The 27,480-nt window shown below is 47.9% G+C and overlaps 3 protein-coding genes across 3 annotated transcripts; 1 reads left to right on the top strand and 2 right to left on the bottom strand.

Annotated features, from left to right (window-relative positions):
* Positions 1–2,360: 2,360 nt before the first annotated feature.
* On the bottom strand, positions 2,361–4,991 carry LOC120108301 (putative disease resistance protein RGA3). The gene has a single exon (XM_039121887.1). The coding sequence runs from the start codon at positions 4,989–4,991 to the stop codon at positions 2,361–2,363; it is 2,631 nt and encodes an 876-aa protein (XP_038977815.1).
* A 14,121-nt stretch (positions 4,992–19,112) lies between these two features.
* Positions 19,113–20,986, top strand: LOC103718199 (expansin-A23-like). The gene is made up of 2 exons (XM_039121886.1): positions 19,113–19,242; positions 20,273–20,986. The coding sequence occupies exons 1-2, from the start codon at positions 19,113–19,115 to the stop codon at positions 20,890–20,892; spliced, it is 750 nt and encodes a 249-aa protein (XP_038977814.1). The 3' UTR covers positions 20,893–20,986.
* A 4,674-nt stretch (positions 20,987–25,660) lies between these two features.
* LOC120108300 (putative disease resistance protein RGA3) lies at positions 25,661–27,349 on the bottom strand. Its single transcript, XM_039121885.1, has one exon. The coding sequence runs from the start codon at positions 27,347–27,349 to the stop codon at positions 25,661–25,663; it is 1,689 nt and encodes a 562-aa protein (XP_038977813.1).
* Positions 27,350–27,480: the final 131 nt, after the last annotated feature.

The raw sequence follows: 27,480 nt of genomic DNA, 5'->3' as shown, positions 1-27,480 counted from the left end.
CATTTATGGTAATCAAATCAATAATTCAATTTCAAATGTCTCAAATAAAGTTGATAACATTTATTTACAAGATCAATTACTTATGACAAAATGAATCTAAATCTATCTATGTCCAGTGTCATAAGTCCTCTCCTCCCGAATCCCCCATCAATCATCTCCTACAATTATGTCAAAAATAGGTATGAGCTACAACAGCTCAGTAGGTAACAATATGCATAAAGTCACGATAACATGTATTAAAGCATATGCAATATAACTACAGGTCATGTGCACAAAATAAATATGATGATCCGCAAACCAATCCGATACTCAAGTAATATATATATACCATCTCAGTCTATCATATCACGCATAACATAATCCACAGATCAAACCGCATGACTACGACCACATCACCCAGTGGCATGGTCACACCGAAGTGTCAACACTCTGCTCCTAATGGAGCCCTGCACCGCAGTGCTGCACCCCAGGGTGCCCAATCTCTGCTCCTCAGAGCATGCTCCGCAGAGCCAAAACACCCCATAGTGCCGGAACTAGTTCCTCATACAAGTCGACAGGGCCAACGTTTCCACCCCATTGGCGGGAATCCTAGACAATAGTCACGCGGTCTCCAAAATCACATCCACAATTTCCAACAATCAAACTTAATATAAACATAAGTTTTCAAAACCAATATCTACATAATAGATTTTCAGATGATCGATTTTCAGTCAAAAACATGCTTCTAAATAATAATGATGCCAAGAATATAAAACATATCAATATGCTGGAAATAATCATACACATATGCATAATACATGTAAATCATACTTTGAGCAAGGTTACCTACCTGGGCTCGCTTAAAAATCCCTGCCACAGATATCACGAACCCCTGATTAAACATAAATATTAATTATTTAATTAATTAAGAAACATAATTTAAACTAATTCCAATCCCCTAAACTCCTAAGTTCATAGATCCAAGAATAAGTAAACTAGATCCCAAAAATCAGAATTCTTTAGACCCAAACCAATTGTGGCCCAACACAGATTAGGCCCAAATGAACCAAACCAGATTACAGGTCCAAATCAGATCTCGGGCCTAAACCAAACCAGCCCACAAATCCAATCAGACCCAACTCAGCCCAAAAACAGTTTCCTAGCCCAACCCAAACCAGATCTGATCAGACCAGATCAAATCAAATCTTGACGAACCAGATTATACTCACATCAGGCTAACCCAAATTCCTGACTCAGATTCAGACCCTAACCAAAACCCATTCACGGAATAGGTGGAACCGGTTCACAGTTTAGACCCGGTTCAAAGTCTGGTTCACCATTAAAGCACGGCTTTCAAAGCAAGGAAAAACACCCAGACCGAATAAAGAAGAAGAAGAAAGAGAAGAAGAAGAAGAAGAAGAAGAAGAAGAAGAAGAAGAAGAAGAAGAAGAGGGAAAGGAAGAAGGGGGGGGGGGAACTGGTGGTTCCAGTCGGCCCTCGGCGGCCGCGCTTAGTCAGCCGCCGTCGGCTACCCAACCTTCACGAGCGGCGCCGGACGAGAAGAGGAAGAGAAGAAGGAGAGGAAGAAGGGAGGAAAGAGAGGGAGACCGGGGCTGGAAGCCCGGCCCCCGTTCACCCACCTCCGGCCGAACCCGTTTCGGCCGGATTGACCCCGGCCGGCCACCGTCGGCCGGACGAATCTCACACAAGAAACTTCTCCGAAACAGGGGAAGTGAAATCGATTGAAAATACCATCAAAATGATAAAAAAAAACATGTCTTTCTCACCTCCGGTCGTCGACGAAAGGATCCCCGGCGGCGTTGGCGGCTCCGGCGGCGGCGGGGCTCCGGCGGCGGCGGGGCTCCGGCGATCCTCTCACAAAGAGGGAAAAACGAAGAGGAGAAGGTTTGAACTTTCAGAAGAATGGGAGCTCCTCTGAGAGTTTCTCAAAGAGAGAGAGAGGGAGAGAGGGAGAGAGGGGAAGAGGGAAGAGGGGGGTGGGGCGGAGATCCCGCTGGCCGTTCGGCCGGCGTGGTCATCGTGGTCACCCCCACGATGACTCAACTGAAGTCGGCACCCCATGCCGACTTCAGTATGTTGGGCCCTAGGACGGGCCCAACTCAGGTCTTCACAGTGTTGTAGCAAGCCTCCATCTAGAGACGTTAGCTTGCGGCAAGACTGAATCTTCAAGAGACGAAGATTTGATGGCGACGAGCTCTCGCAATCGTTATTTTGACATTGCCACAGTCTTGGAAGAGTAGTCAACCCCACATCATATATTTCCAGTCGTTCCAAACTATGAGGTAGTGGGGGCAACGCCATCAACCTAGAGCAGTGCTTGATCCTGAGGAACTTGAGGCAAGGAAACCATTGACCATCCTCTACGCCAGACCACCTCGCCAGCATCTGTATGTTCCTAACTTCAGAACCTCCAACCTTCCAAAAGAAGTGACCATATTACGCCTAGGGAATGGATGACCAACTTGTCTCAATGCCCTCATATTTTCAAGAGATAGAAACTTGAGGAAAGGCAGCTCTTCGAGGGGTGGGAGGAGCTCCAACTCTTTGCAATTGCTCAAAGTAATGGATTCTAGCATGGCGAGATATCGAGTTTCCAACCAACATGGAGGACAAGCACCACTGTAGCCAATAATTTTCAGATCTGCAAGGCAAAAATGGGGTCGGAGGCCATCAATTACATTTGCTGCCACCTCAGAAGTGCTACTCGAATTTGTATCCCATTGCAGCACTAGTTTGCGGAGATGCTCTTTATTATGCAACTCAGCCTCCCTAGCATCTTCGCAGCTTCTCACATTCTCAAGATTCTTGATGTGTAGCTCGCCACGGAGCTCCCTCAAGTGCTTTAACTCACCTATCTTGCAGCCATTCCCCTCCCTGACATGGAATTTGTCCAACTCCTGGAGGGAAGTAAGTTTCCCAATCTCAGCTATTGTGGGAATTGCTACCGACGGCAGGATCAGATGTCGCAAGTTAATCAGGCTTTTCATGCCTTCACCTATTCTTTTTGTAGAAGGATCCAAGCATAGAATGATCATGGTCTGCAGGTGATAGAGCTTGTACACTGATTTAGTCAATGGAGTTGTATCAACAATCTTGTCAAGATGCAAGTATCGGAGGTGTTTTAGATCACCAATTGCATTCAGAGACCTGTGCTTGCAAGTGGCAGATGACTCTAATTTCAGAACCCTCAAGTTTTTGAATCCTTTGAGCACCTTATTAACGATAACATCCCATCTGCGATCATGACCATGAATCCATAGGACAAGAGTGTGCAAGTTTTTTAACCGAGGCACCTTGCTGAGCACAAGTGGATCATCAACCATGATAGATAAGTGACGAAGGGTGGTTGGGATATCTCTTGGGTTTGGCATGCTGTAGTCAACTCCCAAGCATTCATCCTTGGAGACAGAGCATACCATTTTATGTAGTAGATCATGGATGACATAGTATGTGGTATTCGTACCAACCCAGTGGAGAGCCCAATCGAAGAAAGATTTTCGTAATAGACTATCGAAGTACTCACAGCCTATATCTTCTGGCCTTCTCTTCTTATCCTCAGACTGCTGGATTAACCCTGCGGCCATCCACATACGGACCAACTCATCCCTTTCAAACAGATAGTCTTGGGGAAATATACTACAGTATCTAAAACAACGCTGTAGCTGTGGTGAAAGCTGAATGTAACTAAATCTCAGTACTGGCTGGAAGTCCTCATTCTGTATTGAATTGAAAACGCCATTTTCCAAGACCTCTTTCCAAAACTCAAAGTTCAAGTTAGAATTCAACATTCCTCCCACAACTTTTGCCCCCAAAGGAGACCCCCATAGCTTCTTCGCTATTGGGTCGCCAATCCGTTGAAGTTTTCCATGATCATCAGGGTTCACACCAGCAAATGCATGCCTCCTGAAAAGTAAGAGATAAGCATTCCATTCTATGCCTCGCAAATTCACTGGTTCCTCAGTTCTCTCCATTACTTTACCAATCATTTCTGCAACTGAATTCATTCTAGTTGTTAACAAGATCTTGCTTCCCTGCTTCCCATTTTTCAAAGGAGCCACCAGATCCTCCCATTTCTTCCTATCATCATCATTCCACACGTCATCCAAGACTAACAGAAACTTACTGGACTCTAGCTTCTTTGTAAGAATCTCTTGAAGTGTACTCAGTTCTTCAGCTTGAGGGTTTGTTCTGGTTGCAGCCCGAACGATCTTTTTCATTATGCCAGCCGCATCAAAATTATTGGAAACACAGACCCACATGCTGAGGTCAAAACTCCCTTTGCCTTCCCTGTAGACATGTTGTGCTAGAGTAGTCTTTCCCATCCCAGCCGCACCAACTATTGGGAGAACTGTGACATTCTTAACATTGGACCCATGCTCACAGCTTTCAGGCATCTTCAACCACCCAACTATCTTTGCCATCTCTTTTTCTCGCCCAAACACCTTGTCTTCAGTCACCAAGCAGCCACTCTCGGGAGGTACAATCTGCTGCCTCCTTGCTCCATGTTCGTTTGACAGATCATGAAGTTTAAGGAAATCTCCAGCAGAATCAGCAACATGATCTAGATTTTTGACAGCTCTGTTCAACTTCTTCTTTAGATGCCTACCTTGTTTAAAGGCAAAAGCGGTACACCTGATAATTTTCTTAGTGCGATCAGAGGCAGTGGGACGCACCTTTTCTCCTCGACTCTCCACTTTTTCCTTGAGCTTGTAGTATTCCAACTCATCCAGCACGTCACTGGCCTCGTCCACAGCATTTTTCAGCTGCCACAGCCACGCTTCCTCTGCCGGGTTACGGCCATTGATGACCTGCAACTTCTCGACCCTCTCCACCACTGCTTGGATCCGTTGAAGGGCGGCACGTAGCTTCTTCAATTGTTTCTTCATGCTCAGCCACACAGGCCGCTCCTTTATGTAGGAGATGGCCAAGCCAAGCAGCTGACTTATTGCAGCAGATGCAAACCACCCTGCGATTACCAGTTCTGGCCCCATGGTGAAGAAACCACTGCTCCTCCCTCAGAGCTTCTTTCTTTCTCTTGGATTGCAAATAGAGAAGAAAGCATGGATTTGCTCTAGTTTCCACATAAAATGGACCACCGGCTCAATTGACTTGAAGTAAACTGATAACGACGAGCACCACCTAACCACAGTCTAGATTTTTTATACGGGAAATTACTCCCTATTGACCCAAAAAAAAATTTCCGGTCCACCGCTACATGGTTCTTTAATTCTCGGTCGCTAAGTTACTGTTTCCTTTAAAATATAGTACCCAAAGTGCCCCCAAGTTACGTAAGTACCCCTATGTTACCGGAAGCGGGGAAAAAAATATCCCGCGTTCTATTTTCTAACCGGAAGACACTTTATTTTTCTCTACCAAAGATGCTCCCAAGTAAACTTTCCACTTGCATCCCTTAAGCGTAGATGTCCCTGGTGATCCCACGGAAGATGTTTACCGAAGAACAGGGACTATTCGTTATAAACGGGTCTAACTTTGGACGGCCAAGCAACTTCCCCTAATTTATATCAAGGAAAGAAGACATTGACATTGCGACGTCTGTTGTGCAATAATTGCTAGTTCTTTATTTATAATTACAAATTGCGCTGCCCAACCCGAGTTCTTGGTCAGACGTTATGTCTTAGAATATAATGGTGGCAGAGAAATTCCACATGCAAGCCGTGAAGGTTGTTCCTACGATGGTAAGCCACAAGGTTATCGTGCATGTGCTCAACCACCCCAACATTATTCTCAAGCACACTATTAATTAAATTCTGGGAAAGAAGAGTTCAACAACAAGCAAGGATTTGTTTATCGTTTCTACATGCGCTTTCCGATCCTTTTATCTCGAGCACATTGGATCTACAAGCAAGCAAGCAAGAACTCAATAAGAAAAAAAAATGCAGTTGACCCTCTTGTTCTCGTAGACGAGAGGAAGACAGTTTCCTCTAAACCTATTAAATATTGATTGCGTAATTTTTATTATGATTCATGTTGGGGAAAAAATAAGTTGCCCCGAAATACATGAGCGCATGGCTATCACGTGCCTGAAGGCGTCCGACATGAGGGCGTCCGACCTGAGAACGCCCAACCTGAGGGCGCTCGACTTGAGGACGTCCGACCTGAGGACGCCCGATCTGAGGGCATCCGACTCGAAGGCGAGCGGCCGGGCCCGACGTCCGACCAGGCGCTCGACTCCGAGACGCCCCATCCAAGCACTCGACCTCGGCCTGATCTCCCTCGGAAGCTCGACTTCGGAAGCCCGACCTTACCGTCCACCTACTGCAGTCACATCCTTCTGCAGTTCGACCAAGGACCATGCCCTGCTACCACCATCGACAATTAATGCGCATGGCCTCTGCTGATCTCTGGTTCACTCAACCAGTCATGCGCATGGCTTCTGCTGATCTCCGGTTCACTCAACAATTAATACCATCTACGGATCTCAAGCCCTTCACGGCAAACAGCTGACTCACTCGGCTACGTCCGATCAGCCACGACGACTCACTGGCTCCGGCCCGATCTCCTACGGCAACGCAATAATTCACACGATCGTGCATTAATTCGGACAACGTGCTCAATCATGGCGGTAACCCGTTCGCCCCGTCACATTGCAGGTACACCTGTATCCCTCTATAAAAGGAAAACCCCTCCTCCTTAGAGGGGGTTGGATTCTGAAACTCAGAAAACATATCTCCTCCCTCCCTCTACACATTAGCCCCTCTGACTTAAGCATCGGAGGGCCGGCGCTGGAAACCCCGGCCACCGGCTTATTGCAAGTCTCTCGGTGGACGCCGCTCGCCGACGGATTGCCACCTACCATTCCAGCACCGGAGCTCCTCCTTCTCAGCCGACGGTCGCCCCCGGGTCTAATTTCCAGCAACAGTTGGCGCTAGAGGAAGGGCCCGAGTCGTGGCCATGAAGTTGAGAAGTAAAGGAGCCTCCAATGCTTCCCGACGTCTTCCACCAAGTCCTGGACACTCTGTCCAGAACTCGCCACCTCCGCCTGACCCAGTTCCCCAAGTCCAGCCGGAACAGTTCAACATCCTGGTGCAGCAGGTCCAGGCTTTGGCCGCCGCCGTCCAGCCAGCGCTTCCTCCAAATGGACTGGTGCCCCAGGGCCAAAACCTCCACGGCTCCTCGAGGGCCAACAATGAAGAACGATCCTGTCACCAAGACTCAGCCCGGGCGTCTCCCCGGAGAGAATTGCCAGGGATGAGCATAGACAGAAGGCCGCAGGATTCGGAAGCTGAGTCAGCCCCGGACCGTCACGAGCCAGAGCAGACTATCGTGGCAATCCCCCAGGCTGGGGAGCTCGATAGAAAGGTCGAGAACCTTGAGCGCCAGATTGAGGCGCTTCATAGCAGGAGGGCAAGGCGCGAGGGTGACTTTGAGTTCACCACCAAGTCTCCCTTTTCTCGCCAGATCGAGGACGAGCCGGTCCCACCGAGGTTCAAAATGCCCTAAGTGGAGCCTTACAACGGGACTACCGACCCCCTCGACCATTTGGAAAATTACCGAGCCCTCATAGCATTGCAAGGATCCTCGGAGGCTGTGCTCTGCAAGGCCTTCCCAGCGACTCTTCGGGGAACAGCTCGGCTTTGGTTCTCTGGACTAAAGCCGAGCTCGGTATCCTCTTTTGAGCAGCTCGGCAGGCAGTTCGCCACCAACTTCGCTGCCGGCCGGCGCCAACGGCGAACATCGGATTCCCTCCTGGACGTCAAGCAGAAGGAAGGGGAATCCCTCAGAGAATACCTCGACTGCTTTACCACTGCAACCTGGGAGGTCCGCGAGCTTGACCAGTCAATAGCCATGTCGGCATTAAAGACTGGGGCTCGTTCCTACAGATTCCTCTTCTCTATTGAGAAGAGCTTCTCCGCCGACTTCACCGAAATGCTGGCCCGAGCTCGGAAGTATGCAAAGGTCGAGGAGGCTATCGCCTCCAGGCGGGGCGCGACCGAGCAGGCTTCAAAGAAGCAGAAGAAGCACCGCGAAGAGCGCGACCGTCAGAGAAGCCGATCTCCCCGCCGAGATAAGAATCTTCCCCGGCTAAGGAGTCCGCCTCGACAGCGGGGACAGCCTCGACCAAGGTCCCCACTTCGACCGAGATCTCCGCCGCGACCACGAATGCCCTCGGGGAGATACGAGAACTACACTCCTATCAACGCACCCCGGGCCGAGATCCTGATGGAGATAGAAGGTCGGGACTTCTTCCGACCTCCACCCCCGATGCGGGATATAGGAGCCCAGCGCAATCCTAGGAAGTATTGTCGTTATCACCGGGACCACGGCCACAACACGGAGGATTGCTTCCAGCTCCGAGATGAGATCGAGGCGCTTATCCACCGCGGGGTACTCAACCGGTTCGTGCGGAACCGGCGTGAGGAAAGGAGGCCAGTGGAAAATGCCGCACTGTCCGAAAATCCAAATGACAACGGGCCTATCGCCGGCACCATCAACACCATTGGAGGAGGAAGCTCGGCTGAAGAATCAATCGAAGGAAGGACCCTCAGAAGCGCCCGCGCACTTCCGAAGCCATCTCATTCTCGGACGAGGACTTAGAAGGAGTTGAAACTCCTCGTGATGACGCTGTGGTCATCTCCATGATTGTAAATAAGTTTGATATAAAGCGCGTCCTAGTTAATAATGGAAGCTCGGTAAATGTTTTGTACTACCATGCCTACCAAAAAATAGGGTTAATGGAAAGCCAGCTTCGAAGAATGAATGCCCCGCTGGTCGGATTCACCGGAGACTCGGTCCCGGTGGAGGGCGAGATTAGCTTTCTTGTCACAGTCGGGCTCGCCCCCCGAGAAAGTACAGTGAAGACGGACTTTCTTGTGGTCCGTTTGCCTTCGGCCTACAACGCCATCCTTGGATGACTAGGGTTAAATGCCCTCCGACCAAGGAGTAGGCGAAGTTCGCGGGGACCAGTCAATAGCTAAGCAGTGCTATATGGCAACTCACCAAGCAAAGAAACCAGCTAAGGCACCGAGCCGAGAAGAGCTACCGGCCAAGTTGCCAACTCAAATGCCCGATCAGATGCTGCCCATTGAAACCTTGGAAGTGCGGGACGACCCCCGAAAAAGACGGGTAGAACCTGGTGAGCTTCTTACCCAGATTTCTTCACAAGAAAATTGCCTAGAGCTAACCGTGCATGTCGGCTCCGGCCTGAGCCTCCTTGAAAGAAACCGCCTGATCGAGTTCCTTCGGTCCAATATGGACATCTTCGCCTGGTCGCCCGCCGACATGCCGAGGATAGACCCTGAGGTCATGCTTCACCGACTCCAGGTGAAACCGACCTGCAGACCTGTGCGGCAGAAGAAACGGGCTCCGCCCCGGAACGACAACGAGCAGCGACCGAGTAAGTGGACAAACTTCTCGAGGCCGGCTTCATCCGGGAGGTCTCCTATCCAGACTGGCTCACCAACGTGGTCCTCGTTAAGAAAGCCAACGGGAAGTAGCGCATGTGCGTGGACTACACCGACTTGAACAGAGCCTGCCCAAAGGACAGTTTTTCACTCCCCAGCATCGACCAGCTCATAGACTCCACCTCGGGACACCAGTTGCTGACATTCATGGATGCCTTCTCGGGATACAATCAAATCCGAATGGCGCCAGAAGACGAGAAGAAGACGGCTTTCATCACCGACAGGGGCACCTACTGCTACAAAGTGATGCCTTTCAGGTTGAAAAATACCGGAGCAACATACTAGAGGCTGGTCAGCCAGGTTTTCAAAAACCAAATAGGCCGAAACATGGAGGTCTATGTGGATGACATGCTGGTGAAGAGCCGAACAGCAGAGGACCATGTGGCTGACCTCAATGAGACATTCTCCGAACTCAGGAAGTATTGGATGAAGCTCAATCCTGCCAAGTGCGCATTCGGAGTCACCTCGGGCAAATTCCTTGGGTTCGTGGTAACCCAACGGGGAATCGAAGCAAACCCTGAGAAGATCCTAGCACTATAGGAGATGGTGCCGCCAAAGACGGTCAAGGAAGTACAGCGACTCACCGGAAGGGTCGCGGCTCTGGGGAGGTTTGTCTCCAGGTCAGCCGAGCGGTGCCTCCCATTCTTCAAAATTCTCAAGCGACCGAAAGACTTCTTATGGTCGGAAGAGTGTCAGCAGGCTTTTGAAGAGCTTAGGCACCTTCTTGCTTCCCCTCCACTACTCACGAAGCCCCAGTAGGGTGAGCTCCTCTATCTATACCTGGCCGTCTCCTCGGTTGCAGTAAGCTCGGTCCTTGTCCAAGAAGAGAACAAACTTCAAAGACCAGTATATTATGCCAGCCGGGTCCTGAGGGATGCCGAGACCCGATATTCCAAGTTGGAGAAAACAATCTTCGCCCTGGTCATCTCAGCTCGGAGGCTCCGGCCCTACTTCCAGGCCCACACTGTGGCCATACTGACCGACCAGCCTGTGAAGCAGATCCTGCAACAGTCGGATCATGCTGGTAGGATTGCCAAGTGGGCAGTCGAGCTCGGGGAGTTCGACCTCGAATACCGTCCGAGGCCGGCAATCAAAGCCCAAGCACTCGCCGATTTCATCGTAGAGTGCACTTTGTTGGACGATCCCGAGCTCCCACTCATGCCAACGGAGGGGACCCCGAAGCAGCCATGGGTCCTATATGTGGACGGCTCCTCGACCTCGGGGGGTAGCGGAGCAGGTCTCATCCTTACAAGCCCAGATGGGGTGGTTGCAGAGCAGGCCTTACGCCTCGAGTTTCCAGCCTCGAATAACGAGGCAGAGTATGAGGCGCTCATCGCCGGGCTCAAACTGGCGAAGGAGCTGAAAGTGGAGGACCTAAAGGTTTTCAGTGACTCCCAGTTGGTCGTGAGCCAGATTTTGGGAGACTTTGAAGCCAGAGAGCTATCGATGCAGAACTATCTCCAAAAGGTGCGGAACTTCATATCTACCCTGGGCTCCTTCAGCATCCAACATATTCCCAGAACGGAGAACCTAAGGGCGGACCAATTGTCGAAGCTGGCGACTTCCCGCATGAGCGAGCTCCCGAAGACGACGGTACTCGAATACCTCCAAACGCCCAGCACCGAAGAGCCCGAGCCAACCCTTTGCATCGAGGCCGAGCCGAGCTGGATGGATGAACTCATCAACTATCTACAGGATAGAACCCTCCCTGACGATGAGCTCGAGGTTCGCCGAATTAAGCGTCAAGCCCCTCGGTGCATACTATATGAAGGCAAGCTCTACCGCCGGTCGTTCACCTCTCCCCTCCTTAGATGTCTCCGCCCATCAGAGGCAGATTACGCTATGTGAGATGTTCATGAAGGGATCTGCGAGAACCATTTGGAAGGCCGGGCACTGGCCCACAAAATCCTGCGCCAGGGATATTACTGGCCCACACTTCAGAAGGATGCAACGGACTTCGTCCGAAGGTGCGACCAGTGTCAGCGGAATGCCAATATCCAACACCGACCTTCAGCTCTGCTGACCTCGATCGTTGCCCCCTGGCCCTTCACCCAATGGGGGTTTGATATCCTGGGGCCATTCCCCCTGGCCTCCGGACAGAGAAAATTTCTGGTGGTCTCCATTGACTATTTTACCAAATGGGTCGAAGCCGAGCCGGTGGCCCGAATTACTGAGCAGAAGATGCGGGATCTTGTCTGGAAGTCGATAATCTGCAGATTCGGACTCCCCCGCATCCTCATATCTGACAACGGCCGTCAGTTTGACAACGCCCGTTTCAGAGAATTCTGCTCCGAGCTCGGCATCGACCACCGTTTCACCTCGGTTGCCCATCCACAGACAAACGGAGAAACCGAGGTGACGAATCGCACCATTCTACAGGGGCTCAAGGCTAGACTCGACCGATCCAAAGGGTAATGGGTCGAGGATTTATACAATGTTCTCTGGGCTTACAGAACTATGTTCCGACTTTCCACTGGCGAGACCCCCTTCAATCTGGCGTATGGAACAGAAGCTGTCATCCCCTTGGAGATCGGACTCCCCTCGCCAAGGGTAGCGCACCATGATGCAAACTCCAACTCCTCTCAGCTCAAGAACAATTTGGACCTCGTTGAAGAGACAAGGGAGGCAGCCCGAGTTCACATGGTGAGATATCAACGAAAAACGGAACAATACTACAACTCCAGAGTAAAAGCCAAGCTTTTCAAGGTAGGTGATCTCGTCCTCAGGAGAGCAGAAACTTCTCAGCCCACCGAGCAGGGCAAGCTTGCCCCGAACTGGGAAGGACCCTACCGGATCGCGCGAGTCCAGCGGCCTGGAGCATACAAATTGGAGTCTCTCGAAGGAACTCCCATTCTACGAAGCTGGAACTTCGAAAATCTTCGGATGTACTACCAATAGAGCCCTATGGGGTCCTTGGCGATGAGGAACACAATTCTCATCCCTTCTCATGTTAATTCATCTACAGTTCTCCTTTAATTATTTCGTGCTCCTTCTAACAGTGAACACTTGTGATCCTCGGATGCACCAGCCAAGTCTGGAACACCTCGCCACGTCGACGTCGAGCTCGGTCTCGATCTTCCTCAAAGACCTCGACTAAGGTCGGGATGCCCCGTGTGTCGACAGTACGTTCCCAAATCCCTCAACCTCGGGAAGCGTCACCAGGTCGATAGCGAGCCCAAGCTCCCTCGACCTCGTGCTCGGTTCCTCGAGTAAGGTCGGGATGCCTCGTGTCTCGACAGTGCGTTCCCAAACTCCTCGACCTCGGAAAGCGTCACCAGGTCGACAGCGAGCCCCTCCCTCGACCTCGTGCTCGGTTCCTCGACTAAGGTCGGGATGCCCTGTGTGTCGACAGTGCGTTCCCAAACCCCTCGACCTCGGAAAGCGTCACCAGGTCGACAGCGAGCCCAAGCTCCCTCGACCTCGTGCTCGGTTCCTCGACTAAGGTCGGGATGCCACGTGTGTCGACAGTGCGTTCCCAAACCCCTCGACCTCGGAAAGCGTCACCAGGTCGACAGCGAGCCCAAGCTCCCTCGACCTCGTGCTCGGTTCCTCGACTAAGGTCGGGATGCCCTGTGTGTCGACAGTGCGTTTCCAAATCCCTCGACCTCAGAAAGCGTCACCAGGTCGACAGCGAGCCCAAGCTCCCTCGACCTCGTGCTCGGTTCCTCGACTAAGGTCAGGATGCCCCGTGTGTCGACAGTGCGTTCCCAAACCCCTCGACCTCGGAAAGCGTCACCAGGTCGACAGCAAGCCCAAGCTCCCTCGACCTCGTGCTCGATTCCTCGACTAAGGTCGAGATGCCCCGTGTGTCGACAGTGCGTTCCCAAACCCCTCGACCTTGGGAAGCGTCACCAGGTCGATAGCGAGCCCAAGCTCCCTCGACCTCGTGTTCGATTCTCCGACTAAGTTCGGGATGCCCCGCTGAGTCGACAGTGAGTCCAAGCTCCCTCGGCCTCAGGAAGATATACGGGGTAGGACCTACGCGGCCCCCCGTGGCGCCCGACAACGACAATGGGGTAGTACCTACGCGGACCCCCGAGGTCTTCAACAACGGGGTAGTACCTACGCAGACCCTCGACGTCTTCAACAACAGGGTAGTACCTTCTCGAACCCCCTGGCTTGCAGGCGTGCCTGAAGTAGACAACACCTCGTAGGAAACGCAACATTCTCCCCTGCTCGGCCGGTGCAAGCTATGCTGTTGCGCGAGACCCCGACCAAAGCGCCATCCTTACGACAGATAACACCACCTACGGAAGCTGACTACAAGCCGAGGAACGCCCCTAAAGGCCAACCACAGGATGGAGTCGCTTACCTCAACCTGAGATGATCGACTCCGATGGTGCAAGAGGTATGATCCTACCCAGCACCTATGTCATTACATCTGCTTATTTGTACTACAAAATGATCGGCGAAACCTCGACCAAGTTCGAGACCAAAAAGCACGAAAGCTCCAACAATGGCCTGACCTCAATCTGTGATCTCTTCGGGGTCAGACCTTAAAGCTTTGACAAGCTTGTCCTAGGAGCCGAGCCCAAGGACTTGGCCAAGTTCTTCAGAAAGAAAACCTAAACGCCTAATAGAACTCCTTCGGAGCCCGAGCTCAATGCTTCGGCGACCTGGAAGCCGAGCCCAAGGGCTTAGCAAAACTCTCCCGGAAGACAAACTTAGGGGCCTAGTGAGACCTCTTCAAAATCCGAGCTCAAAGACTTAGCGAATTTTTCTAAAGTCTGAGCCCGGAGCTTAAATGCAATCCCTATTAGAGCTAAGCTTAACAACTTAGCAAACGTGATCGGAACCTAAGTCTATGAACTTAGTTGAGCTCAAAAACTTAGAGGGATTCGCTGGAGAGAATTCAGTTCGAACGACTAAGGTGAAAGCCTACTTACTGCGCAAAAGAGAGAGAGAAAGGCAAACATAAATTTGCAAAAAGAAGGCCTTTCATTAATGAAAGCCCGAAGGCTAAGTACAAAATCAAGGTTCGGCCGTACAATAGTTTCAATGGCCGACCTCATTTACAAAAAGAAAGAAAAAAAAGACTAAGTCCTAGGAAGTAGTCGCAGCCTCAGCGCCAGCCCCGAGGTCGTCCACCACGACCGCTTCGGAATTCTCGGCTGGGGCCACCTCGGGTTCTCCCGCCTGCCCGGCCGCGGTTGCAGAAGTCTCGGCCGGAATGTCACCAGCGGCCTCAAGGGTGGCGTAAGGCACTCCCTCAGGAGCCTCCTCGGCGGATGCGTCCCGAGTAGCCTCCTCGGCTGCCTCGACTTCAGTGCCAGCCGGGCCTTCGGGCCCGCCCTCGTCCTCGTCGATCCCCCCTCCGGGCTAGAGCATACTGAGATTGAAATTGGGGCAGAGCCACTTGAACTGCCTTCGAAAGTCTTCGAAGCCGCGGATAAGTCCATCCACGGCTTCTTCTTCCAGCAGCTCGCGGAACTCTTCTGACTCTCGGAAGAGTTGCACCGCGTGTTGAGCTTGCTCCGAGGCCCTCTTCTCCCGAGCCTCGAGCTGCTCAACCTTCAATCGGGCGCCCCTCGCCTCGTGCTCGAGGACGGTGATCGCGGAACGAGCTTCGGCCAGACGAGCCTTGGCAGCGCGCACCTCCGACCTAGCCAGGGCATGTGCGCCCTTCTCCCCCTCGAGCTCCGCAGTCAAAGCCCGGAGCTCATCCTCGGCGGCCTCCACCCTCGCGAGAAGCTCTCTCCGCGCGAACTCGACCTCGCCGAGTCTCCTCTCGGCCTCCTCCTGCCCCTGCAGACATCTACGGGCCCGGTAGTCTGCCGCCACGGAGACCAACATGTCGATCTCGTGAAGATGCTGCAAACAAAACAAACGGAAGAGTAAGCCAAGGCCAAAAATCGAATACAAGAGCTAGGGCCGAAAGCGAACTTACCCGAATGGCGGAGCAGTGGGTCCTGTCCATGAGACTGTCGAAGTCCGCGAACTGGAACTCGGCCTGATCGGCCGGAAGCAGAGCGACCCGAAAGATTTGGTGCGCTACTCGGGCGTCATGGAGGGCCGAGTCACCCTCAAAAACTGTCCATTCAGGGCAGTAGCCCCTCCGCTCTTGCCGGGCCTCGCCCCCAGAAGGACTCGGGAGACTGAGCCTCGCTGGGCTCGGCGATGACGACTTCGGGACCCCTTGGCTGCTCCTCGGCTCGGGGACCGAGCGTCGCAGCTGGACGGGCTGCCGACCAGGATGCTGTGAAATCAGAGCTGGACAAGCGGGGGCCGTAGAAGTCCCCGCAGAGCTTGAGCCCCCACGGTCGATGCTCGGGGCCTCCTTCCGAGCAGGCCTCGAGGACCCGGCCTGCGAAGCACCCGCCTCGGCGGCTGCGCCCGCCGAAGATTTTGCCCTCTTCCTAGGCTCGGGTGGGACCCCGCCAGCTTCAGCTGCCCTCTTCCTGAACTGGGCGTAAAGGGTCACGTTGCTGGTCACCATCTTGGGAACGTCTGAAAAGACAAAAAAGAAAAGCCCAGAGGTCAGAAAAGAAGAGATGAGAGAAGAGGAGAAGGAATAAGACGAACGAGGCAAAAAACGACAACCACCCTTACCCTGGGGGCGCGCCGAGCTCAAGCCGACATTGACCAAAGCATCCTCGCTCACGAGGTCATTCAAAAGAATATTTTCCTCGAGACCGCAAAGAGCGTCGAGGATCCTCTGCTCGGCCTCGGAAATTTTGGGGAGCTTGTTGGCGGTCTTGAGCCGGGCCTGCCCCCACCTGGGGTCGAACCCCCACGCTAGCTCGGAGGATAAAAAGAAAAACTTCTCCTTCCACCCATGAATGGATGTAGGAGCGCCTCGGAAGAGCGACCGACCGCCCCGAAGGGCAAGGTAAAGCCACTCTCCATCTTCCGGATTGGACTTCAGCAAGAAGCAATGCCGGATGACGTTGACCGAGGTTGGGATCCCGTGCAGAAGGCAAAGGGATAAAAAACCTACAATAGTGCTCCACGCGTTCCGAACGAGCTGCGCTGGGACAAGCTGATAGGTCACCAGGAGCTCGTTCAAAAACCCGTGGAGGGGGAACCGCAGGCCGGCCCGGAGTGTCTCCATGTACACTCCGATCTGACCTGTGGGAGGCCTCGTCACCGATCCTCCGGCCCCGCAAGTTCAAGACGGAACCCACACTCAGGGAAGAACCACTCGTCGGTCATTTCCAACTCTTCCCTACTCAGAGTGGATCCGACTTCATCCGGACCACGACCCATCCTAGAGAAAAGACGAAAGAGAAGAAGGAAAAAAAAAGAAAGCAAAAAACCTCCGAGCAAACGAGGGGGGAGGCACCTACTGAAACTTCCGCCGGAAATGTCAATGATTCGAAGGAGGAAAATCGGGACGATCGCCGGAAAATGCCTCAGAATGTCACCGAAAAAAGCTGGAGAGCAGGAAGATAGGGAGAGAAGGAGCAACAATAACGGCGGCCAAATAGAAGCCCTCAGGGCCAAGTTAAGGGTTTATATAGACCTCTCCAACGGCCCGGATCGGCGAGATAGGATCCCGCCTCCCGTCCAGATCGTGCCACATGTCGGCCCCGGGGACCGAAACGGCATATCCAATTTAGATCGACGCTTTGAATACCGAATCAAGGCGGCGTCCCATCAGATCGTGGAGCCCCATCATAAGCCCACGACGCGAGGCCGCTTCGAAAGGCGAAAAGGCGTCGTCCCGTCTTCTCTCATTAAGAATGCCTCAAAGCATGCGGAGCGCCGGAATAATTCAAAACTTTCTGGCCCACACTGATACGGTAAAGACAGCTACTTTCCGCATCCGAGCTCGCAAGCAGCTCGAACCCGAAAGTCGGAGGGTAGTGTTGGGGGAAAAACAAGTTGTTCCGAAATACATGGGCGCATGGCCATCATGTGCCTGAAGGCGCCCGACCCGAGGGCGTCCGACTCGAAGGCGAGCGGCCGGGCCCGACGTCCGACCAGGCGCTCGACTCCGAGACGCCCCATCCAAGCACTCGACCTCGGCCTGATCTTCCTCGGAAGCTCGACTTCGGAAGCCCGATCTTACCGTCCACCTACTGCGGTCACATCCTTCTGCAGTTCGACCAGAGACCATGCCCTGCTACCACCGTCGACAATTAATGCGCATGGCCTCTGCTGATCTCCGGTTCACTCAACCATTAATGCACATGGCCTCTGCTGATCTCCGGTTCACTCAACCATCAATGCGCATGGTCTCTGATAATCTCTGGTTCACTCAACAATTAATACCATCTACGGATCTCAAGCCCTTCATGGCAAATAGCTGATTCACTCGGCTACGTCCGATCAGCCACGACGACTCACTGGCTCCGGCCTGATCTCCTACGGCAACGCAATAATTCACACGATCGTACATTAATTCGGACAACGTGCTCAATCATGGCGGTAACCCATTCGCCCCGCCACATTACAGGTACATCTGTATCCCTCTATAAAAGGAAAACCCCTCCTCCTTAGAGGGGGTTGGACTCTGAAACTCAGAAAACATATCTCCTCCCTCCCTCTACATATTAGTCCTCTCTGACTTAAGCATCGGAGGGCCGGCGTCGGAAACCCTGGCCACCGGCTTGTTGCAGGTCTTTCGGTGGACGCCGCTCGCCGACAGATCGCCACCTGCCATTCCAGCACCGGAGCTCCTCCTTCTCAGCCGACGGTCGCCTCCGGGTCCAATTTCCAGCAACAATTCCAAAATAAGTTGCATATGAAACTTTGCAACTATATGAAATTTGATTGATCGTTGGAATTCTGCTAGTAATTCAATGATTGAATTATCCAAATGGAATAAAGTATGTAATATTGAATTTGTTGCACTCTCCTCTGTAAAATTTTAAGCGATAGTATAAAAAAAACGATGATTTATATATGTATATATATATATATATATATATATGTGTGTGTATCATCGATTCTTAGTTTGACTACGTGTGGATCCGGACATGATTACGTGATATTTAGTGGTGGCAAATAGAAAATTAATTAGATTATATTTGCTTCAAAAAAAAAAATAGTGTTTGAAGTAGTAAAATTAGAATTTTAATAATTTACATCTTGTTTATTTTTCTGCAGATATGAAAAGTTTCAAATTTCAATTTAGTATCAAGATGTTCCAAGGTGGTAGGAGACTAAAAAAATCTGGCCTGTATTTCTTCCAACAATTAATGTGCTGATAATAAATATGATTGGAAAGTTTAGTGGAAGGAAAAAAAATATTATATTATAAAAAATTCTATGCATGGTTAGTTTTAGTTTTTTAGCGATGCACAAAAAATTTCCACTCAAAAAAAAATTCAGGTACATGCATAAAGTAAAAATAGATAATTATTAAATGCATTCCATTTATAACATACATTTGTATCTAATCCAAGATATGCTGCTAATTAATGCGGGAGATTCAAAATTAAACACCGCCATTCAATGTAGCAAATCATTCCTCCTAATTTATTTTCCACACAAATAGCAAGTTATTATTTTAATATACTGCTTTATTTTAGCAAATTAAACACTGCATCCCAATTTAATCTATCAAAACTTTGCTCTTAATTAATTATCTGCACAAATAGTATTTAAATTATTTTTTATGTAGTGCAAGCCTGATTTCTCCCCCTCTGCCACCAGCCCTAGCCTATATATACCGACCTTCGAAGCTAGAGCCCCACCACCACCACCACACACACACACACGCACAGAGAGAGAGAGAGAAAGAGGATGGGTTTGGCTATTGCTTGCGTTGCATGCATGGCTATATTACTGATGGCCTCCGGGGTGGCCGCCCACAAGGGATGGCATAAAGCTTTTGCGACGTTTTATGGCGACATGAGCGGCAAAGAAACCATGCGTGCGTTATAGTCTTCATTCAATATATATTGCTCATGCATTCTAGCTGTATATAAAATCTTGGACCAATAACCACCGTTTTGCTCCAAAAAAGATCAATATATTTGCAATCACGAGCCAATATTTGATTTTTTGTATTTGATCCGAGGAAGGGAGATAAAGTTATTGCTATAGTCATTATTTTCATAATAGACATTATTTTTACCATATATATATATACTTTTTAAATAGCATATCTATGGGGGAGTTGAGCATGGTTGAGTTCATTTTTTGCGTGTACATGATTGACTGATCTAAGGGTTTTCTGGTCCGTGTTTCATTTTTACTAGATGTAACCTACTTTGACTCAGCAGTGCTACAAGACCATGCATGGGTTTTTTTTTTATTCGATCACCATTGCTTCAGCAGTCTTGTCTTCATAATTTTTTAATTTTGAGTATCGGAGCATATACATGTATATCATGCAGACAAGGATGTGTTTCCATTCCTAAAAGTATTCTCATCATGGTGGTGATCATAAAAAACGCTAACCAAGGAGTGTAAATGCATTCTTCTTGTGGTTACATATATTGACATGGTAAACTTGTCTTTACAATCTTATCTCATCGATTAGTATGCATAAAAAATAAAGAGTAATCATATTGACATTGATCTTTGAATAATGTGACATGATTTCTGTCTTCTATGTAATCACAAAGCCTTGTCAGTTTCTAGAGAATTATGGAAGACCTTCCATTTGCTCCGGTGGAAGATTAATTATAAGTTCAATATAAGGAAGGAGGATTTTTTCTGCGCACATAGAAGATAAATATCAGCATTATTTATTGTCGGATTTCACTGCATCACCAAATACCTTTTTGTTACTCTATTCTTCGTGTGATTGATCTGGAGCAACTGAATACTTCTAAGTTCTCCTTGTTTCTGCTTTCTCTTCAAATTTGACTTTGTAATTCATCTCAATTGAATAAATTTTGGGTGGCCAAGCTTTTTATTCCTCTTCTTTACCATCATCCCTCACTCATGACCAACAGAGGGAGCATGCGGCTACGGCGACCTCTTCAAGCAAGGCTATGGCCTCAAGACGGCGGCACTGAGCACGGCCCTCTTCAACAATGGCCTCACATGCGGTGCATGCTTCCGGCTCCAGTGCGTCAACGATCCCCGGTGGTGCGCGCCGGGGACCATCACCATCACCGCCACCAACTTCTGCCCCCCGAATGCTGCCAAGCCGGGCAACAATGGCGGTTGGTGCAATCCTCCTCGCAAGCACTTCGATCTCTCGATGCCGATGTTCACAAAGATCACCAAGGACTACCACGCCGGGATCGTCCCGGTGCGGTTCCGAAGGGTCCCATGCATCAAGAAAGGTGGCGTAAGGTTCGAGATCAAGGGCAACCCAGACTGGATCTTGGTGTTGATGTATAACGTGGGAGGGGCCGGGGACGTGAAAGCCATGCAGGTGAAGGGGTCGAGAACCGGGTGGATAACCATGACCAGGAACTGGGGCCAAAACTGGCAGACTCGACGGCACTTGCTCGGGCAAAGCCTGTCATTTCGAGTGACAACAAGCGATGGAAAGATGGTGCAGTCCGATGACGTGGCTCCTGCGAACTGGAAATTTGGCCAGGTATTTGAGGGGAAGCAATTCTAGATTAGTCATAAGGAAAATTGACGTACATTTATAGGATTATTGTTCTTTCCTTTTGGATTTGGAGCAACAAAAGAGTGTATCGCATTATTCTGCTATAGGGTAAGCCTTTTATAGATATAGTCTAAGCCTTGTGGAATGATTTGTCTTGCAATAAAATGATCTTTCTCATTAAAAGGAACTTAAGTAGGTTATAGGAAGAATTGCTAGAAAGCTAGCTAATATCAGTCGTAGAATCTAAGAGGTGTTTAGTGAAAAAAGAAGAAGAAAAAAAAACTTGTGATCATATAATGAGATTGTCCGGACTCCTGAACTACACAAGAAACTGGATCGATCTTTCTTGTTCAGAGAAAAGAAACTCATCCATGATGCAACTCACCTGTCCTTCTGGGACCCCATCTCCAAAATAAAAGCTATATACGCATCGGTTGGGTAATGTATGTCAATTCATGAATGCAGAATTAAGAAGAGAAGCCCTAACATTCATCTAACCAATTCAATGGCAAAAAATTGTTCACTATGTGCAGCAAAAGTATGCATTATGTTTTGTACTTAGTACCATTGGGACTTTGATCCACTAGTTGGTATCTTTCTCCCCAGCGCTTGAGCTACCTAAATTGATGTGTAATGTGGTGCTCCGGCCCTTATTCTGGGGGATCACACTATATCCATGCAAGCAGGTCAATAAATATGGAACCCATGAGTAGATATATGAAAGGACTACAGTCACCAATGGAGACAAAGCTTGTGGAGGTTGTGTCACTGCAGAAGGTTGTTGTGGCAAAGCTTTATGAGTTCATGTTCCTTTCATTATACCAGCAATTCTGTTGCAGGTATGCATTATATGTTTATAAATTTATGTCCATCTCTCACGAGTCAATTAAGATTGATTTATTATTTGTGCAAAATGCCAAATAGCGGGACTAGATAGTCCCTAATCATTGCTTCAGAGCAAACCACAATTTGTACTACAACATTAATAAAAACAACCTCTCTCTCTCTCTCTCTCTGTGTCTCTGTCTGTCTTGCAGATAGAGGAGCATAGCCCAATTACTCTCTTCTCATAAATTTACAATCCATTGCTTCCGCCTGAATTAAACAATTATCTCTTCTTTAAGTCTCCAAAATTAAAAGTTGCTGTTATGTTGTATCATACATCTCATAAAATAACCTGCAAAATCTACAGACCTAATTTCTCACCAGTTTAGAAAAGGATAATATTCTCTCTGAAATATCACCTATAATTTAGATACCAAGAAGCTGCACCAGATAAAAGAACATCTGAACTTGAGGTTTTAACCACACTATAGCCTCAATGTGTATGCCATGGCATTCATAAAAGAAAGCCCAATGTCCTCTGAAAGCAACCTGTAAGACAGAGTTTACTGATTAGTTTACTGCAGAAAAGACTGATGTAGCAGAGTTACTGTATAGAGCATGTTACACAAGTCATACTTTAGGGAAAAGCACTCATAAAAAGCTTTATCAAAGTGGGATATAATTTGGTAAACAAATTAAGAAAAAGATGCTGAGAATTTGCATTGGGTGAAAGAGTAAGATCAAAGACCATGGAATATCAACAGTTTTCTTCTCAAATTGAGGTTCAAAGTGGCACCAGAAACATCCAAGCAATACAAATTATCATCAGAAGTAGAAAACCTAATGTGGAGTCAAACTTTTCTTTAACTGGAAAATGTGTTGTGAACAAAATAAGTTGGCTCGTGAATTTGAACATATGAATTGGACCAATCCTGTTTTGAAATATCACATCTTTAGTTTTACTTGTTAATTTTTCTAATTGATCATAAATTAATGATCCACAAATATCACCAAACCAATGTGGACCGATTTAGCCATTTTGTGTAGGTCTGGATAGGGTCCTGGAGCAAGATCTACTACATCAAAAGTTAAATCATGTATCAAAATTTCAGGAGGCCATAACTTTCCTCTACAATTTCTAATGGAGATGCTCCTATTTTTAGAAATTAGATAACTATTCAAGATTTATGATGCTGCATCTACCCTAAAGAGTTTGATGCACACAGCATTTTGGGTCGTACGGTAATATTTCGATCAACAATGGGCCAGCAAAAATAAATGTTTCCTTTTTTTGAGAAAGGCTTTGATCACACGTCACTCATAATCAGGGAAAAACTAGATGAAATAGAGAAGTTAAGGACTATCGTCAGGATAATTTTAACTTTGTCATAATTATTTCCACTATACACGGCTATTTGGAAGAGTTGTAACTTCTTCCAACTAGAAGAGGAATTCGACGTAAATTTTATAAGAACAAATCTCACTAGTATAAATAGAGCAAATTATAATATATATTTTTATTTGATTAATAAAAGAAAAGGTGAACTAGAGCCATACTTTAGCAATTTTTTATTTTTCCCTACTCATCTGAAAGTTATGAGCTAAGCAGGTCGGAGAAAAAACTTTTTATTCTTCCAGACCAGATAAATTAAATCATCTTATCCATAGAACTTATGGAAACAGATAATTACAGCCAATGAGTTGAGTAGACAGAAAATTTAATAAGTTATAAGAGGGATGGATTCATAATTAACCTTATCAGATTATTTGTAGGAGTAGGACTAATAAATATCTTTCGATATTGTGCAACCAAACAGCTGCAATTTCATATGCAATTTTCAATTACAGACCGTTAAACAGAAGCAAGTTTTGCAATTGCAATTTCAAATGCAGCATTTTCAATTGCAGCTTGTATTTGAATTGCATGCAATTGAATTATGGGCAAACAAATGGCCCCTAAGTATTGAAGTCAACAAAAAATGGGAATTACAAATAATTTGAAACCAAAAGGACTTAAGATATTACCTTCAGAAACAAAAACATAGCTTTGGAGGGTGTATTTTTACATGAGCTTGCCAAGGTTAAAGTTTAGGAGACATTGCTGCTGCTTTACCTGAAAAACTGTTATCATTTATGTAATATATGCCTAAGAACAAATGTCCATCTTCCATGAGACTGTTCCATTAAAAAACCAACAGACTGGCCTGAGCAATTGCTTCAGGAACAACCTCGCTTTGTACTGCAATGTCAATAAAATGGCGAACTCATAGTAGAGAGACATGATTATTGAATGATTTCTTCTACATGCTTCAGAATTAAAATTTGTTGATCCAGCGCGTTCTGCATATTAAAAACAACATGTGAAATTTATCAAATTGATTTTTGCTAGTGCAAAAAAAAAATGAAATTCTGAGATTCCGCAATAAAAGTTCGATTCAGATGCCAAGCGCTCGCAAAAGCTATGCAGGATTGAGACTTCTTTATACCTCATGCGTAAGAAACATCTAAAACAACTCCTAGCTGCAATGATATCGAGTCTCAAAGTGTATGCCAGGGCATTGATTTAACAAATAAGAAAGAAACAACTCATAAAACTATATAGATACACACCATAAGACCTTGTTTTTGAAGTAAAAAATAAATACGCAACATATTTCTGCTTCATCGGGCAGCGCACTTCGAGAACAACTCGTGAGATTTACTTTCAAGTCTATAATATAGCAGAGTGACTTTTCTGAGTTCATTGATACTTTAAGCAGTCTATAATATAGCAGAGTGACTTTTCTGAGTTCACTGATACTTTAAGCGCTAAAAGAAAGCTTCATCTAAGCGACATGATTTGAGAAATTAAATTTTAATAAAGAGATGGCAAGAATTAGCATTGTTTGTATGATTAAGATCAATTTATAGGCAGAAACAGATCTAGAAGTTGAAAATATATGCAATAAAACTTTTGGCACCTTTATTCTCAAAACTGATATTCAAAGAAACACCAGGAAAATACAAGGGCAGCAAATCATCATTAGAACTGGCAAGCAAAGTTTGCAATGGCATGTAACAACACACTTTTTCCTTTTGCCAGAAACAAGTTTTAAATGCACTCAGTTAGTTCTTCAATCAAACATCAGAAACAAATGAAATATCTAGCTTCCGGAGTAAACTAACCATGCTTTGAAATATTCAGGTATTTGGAGTTTAATAACTAGTGCTTCTAATAAATCTAGTACTTAATCTCCACAACTTCAAGTTTCTCTCATTTGTTCTTTTTTCATAAACTCCTGCTTGATACTTATGGTAACAATTTGTCAGCAGGGAAGAAAGCGAGATGGTTGGATTCATAAGTATCTCGAGAAACATGCGGGTCAAATAAAAAGATAGAGGTGCAGGAAGGGCACAGATTGGTCTTACCAAGAGAGAGGATACGGTAACAATTTGCTAGTTGTTATGTTCTTTGTTTCTTTGACTGAAAGACCGCCTGATGGATGTTGGAAATCCTATTTCAATTTTGGCCTATCTTCTTGTGGAACCTGTCCTCCAACTCTGAATCACAGTCAGTGATGAATTGGGCAGTTCTGGCAGTGACTAGAATAGAGGGGAACGCTACCTCCTGGAGGGAGCTGAGTTCTTTAGAGCTCCCAGAGAGGAACCTCAGAGAGAGTGCCTTGTTCAACTGGATCACTTGGTCGGGACTGCGGACTTATAATGGCCACTCCTCAGGTAAGGATGGGAGCCTGGAGCAATCCCACGAGGGCACAACTTGAACGGATGTAAGGCTTCTTAATGGCTCCAAGTGCAGCAATGAGGGGTCATCAATCTGGAGTATGTCGAGTGGCGATGCAGAGCCATCAGCTGCCCCTTCGTCGGGATCACTGGTTACTGGTGGCGTAGCTGCTGCTGCTGCTTCCACAAGCTTGGGGCAACTTTTGATCTCCAAGCGTTTGAGTGAGATGAGTCAATGCAAACCTCCAAATGATGTTAGCTCTGTGCAACGAACAATGGACAAGTTGTGAAGTACCTTGAGCCTTCTGAACACCTCTGCTGAGGGGAAGGCTGTGAAACTATGGGTTCCAACCAGCATGGAGAGAGATGCAAGGTGCTGCATCGCACCAGGAAGTGATGCGTCCATCTCACCACAATCCATCATAGAAATTGTCCGGACCGACAAGGGAAGAAAGAAGTCATCATGAGGCGCATTGCGTCTCTGCAAGCGCGGGCATTTCCGTATCTGGAGGCTTCTTAGCGAGATGAGTTTTTGGAATCCTTCCACCGGCAGATGCACCAGCGCTTTACATTGCTGGATGAACAACTCCTCGACAGCCATAAAATGATCAGTGTGTTGTAGCAAGCCTCCATCTAGAGACGTTAGATTGCGGCAAGACTGAATCTTCAAGAGACGAAGATTTGATGGCGACGAGCTCTCGCAATCATTATTTTGACATTGCCATAGTCTTGGAAGAGTAGTCAACCCCACATCATATATTTCCAGTCGTTCCAAACTATGAGGTAGTGGGGGCAACGCCATCAACCTAGAGCAGTGCTCGATCTTGAGGATCTTGAGGCAAGGAAACCATTGACCATCCTCTACGCCAGACCACCTCGCCAGCATCTGTATGTTCCTAAACTTTAGAACCTCCAACCTTCCAAAAGAAGTGACCATATTACGCCTAGGGAATGGATGACCAACTTGTCTCAATGCCCTCATATTTTCAAGAGACAGAAACTTGAGGAAAGGCAGCTCCTCAAGGGGTGGGAGGAGTTCCAACTCTTCGCAATTGCTCAAAGTAATGGATTCTAGCATGGCGAGATATCGAGTTTCCAACCAACATGGAGGACAAGCACCACTGTAGCCAATAATTTTCAGATCTGCAAGGCAAAAATGTGGTCGGAGGCCATCAATTATATTTGCTGCCACCTCAGAAGTGCTACTCGAATTTGTATCCCATTGCAGCACTAGTGTGCGGAGATGCTCTTTATTATGCAACTCAGCCTCCCTAGCATCTTCGCAGCTTCTCACATTCTCAAGATTCTTGATGTGTAGCTCGCCACGGAGCTCCCTCAAGTGCTTTAACTCACCTATCTTGCAGCCATTCCCCTCCCTGACATGGAATTTGTCCAACTCCTGGAGGGAAGTAAGTTTTCCAATCTTAGCTATTGTGGGAATTGCTACCGACGGTAGGATCAGATGTCGCAAGTTAATCAGGCTTTTCATGCCTTCACCTATTCTTTTTGTAGAAGGATCCAAGCATAGAACAATCATGGTCTGCAGGTGATAGAGCTTGTACACTGATTTAGTCAATGGAGTTGTATCAACAATCTTGTCAAGATGCAAGTATCGGAGGTGTTTTAGATCACCAATTGCATTCAGAGACCTGTGCTTGCAAGTGGCAGATGACTCTAATTTCAGAACCCTCAAGTTTTTGAATCCTTTGAGCACCTTATTAACCATAACAGCCCATCTGCGATCATGACCATGAATCCATAGGACAAGAGTGTGCAAGTTTTTTAACCGAGGCACCTTGCTGAGCACAAGTGGATCATCAACCATGATAGATAAGTGACGAAGGGTGGTTGGGATATCTCTTGGGTTGGGCTTGCTGGAGTCAACTCCCAAGCATTCATCCTTGGAGACAGAGCATACCATTTTATGTAGTAGATCATGGATGACATAATATGTGGTATTCGTACCAACCCAGTGGAGAGCCCAATCGAAGAAAGATTTCCGTAATAGACTATCGAAGGACTCACACCCTATATCTTCTGGGCTTCTCTTCT

The sequence above is a fragment of the Phoenix dactylifera genome, unplaced genomic scaffold (assembly GCF_009389715.1).
Source record: "Phoenix dactylifera cultivar Barhee BC4 unplaced genomic scaffold, palm_55x_up_171113_PBpolish2nd_filt_p 001262F, whole genome shotgun sequence".
Lineage (NCBI taxonomy): Eukaryota > Viridiplantae > Streptophyta > Magnoliopsida > Arecales > Arecaceae > Phoenix > Phoenix dactylifera.
Note: the sequence above shows the minus strand (reverse complement) of the source record. Positions and strands in the feature narration are given on the sequence as shown.

Coding starts and splice junctions, on each gene's coding strand:
- LOC120108301 (XM_039121887.1), bottom strand. CDS start 4,991: ATGGGGCCAGAACTGGTAATCGCAGGGTGGTTTGCATCTGCTGCAATA.
- LOC103718199 (XM_039121886.1), top strand. CDS start 19,113: ATGGGTTTGGCTATTGCTTGCGTTGCATGCATGGCTATATTACTGATG. Junction 19,243..20,272: donor GAGCGGCAAAGAAACCATGC/GTGCGTTATAGT, acceptor CATGACCAACAG/AGGGAGCATGCGGCTACGGC.
- LOC120108300 (XM_039121885.1), bottom strand. CDS start 27,349: ATGGTATGCTCTGTCTCCAAGGATGAATGCTTGGGAGTTGACTCCAGC.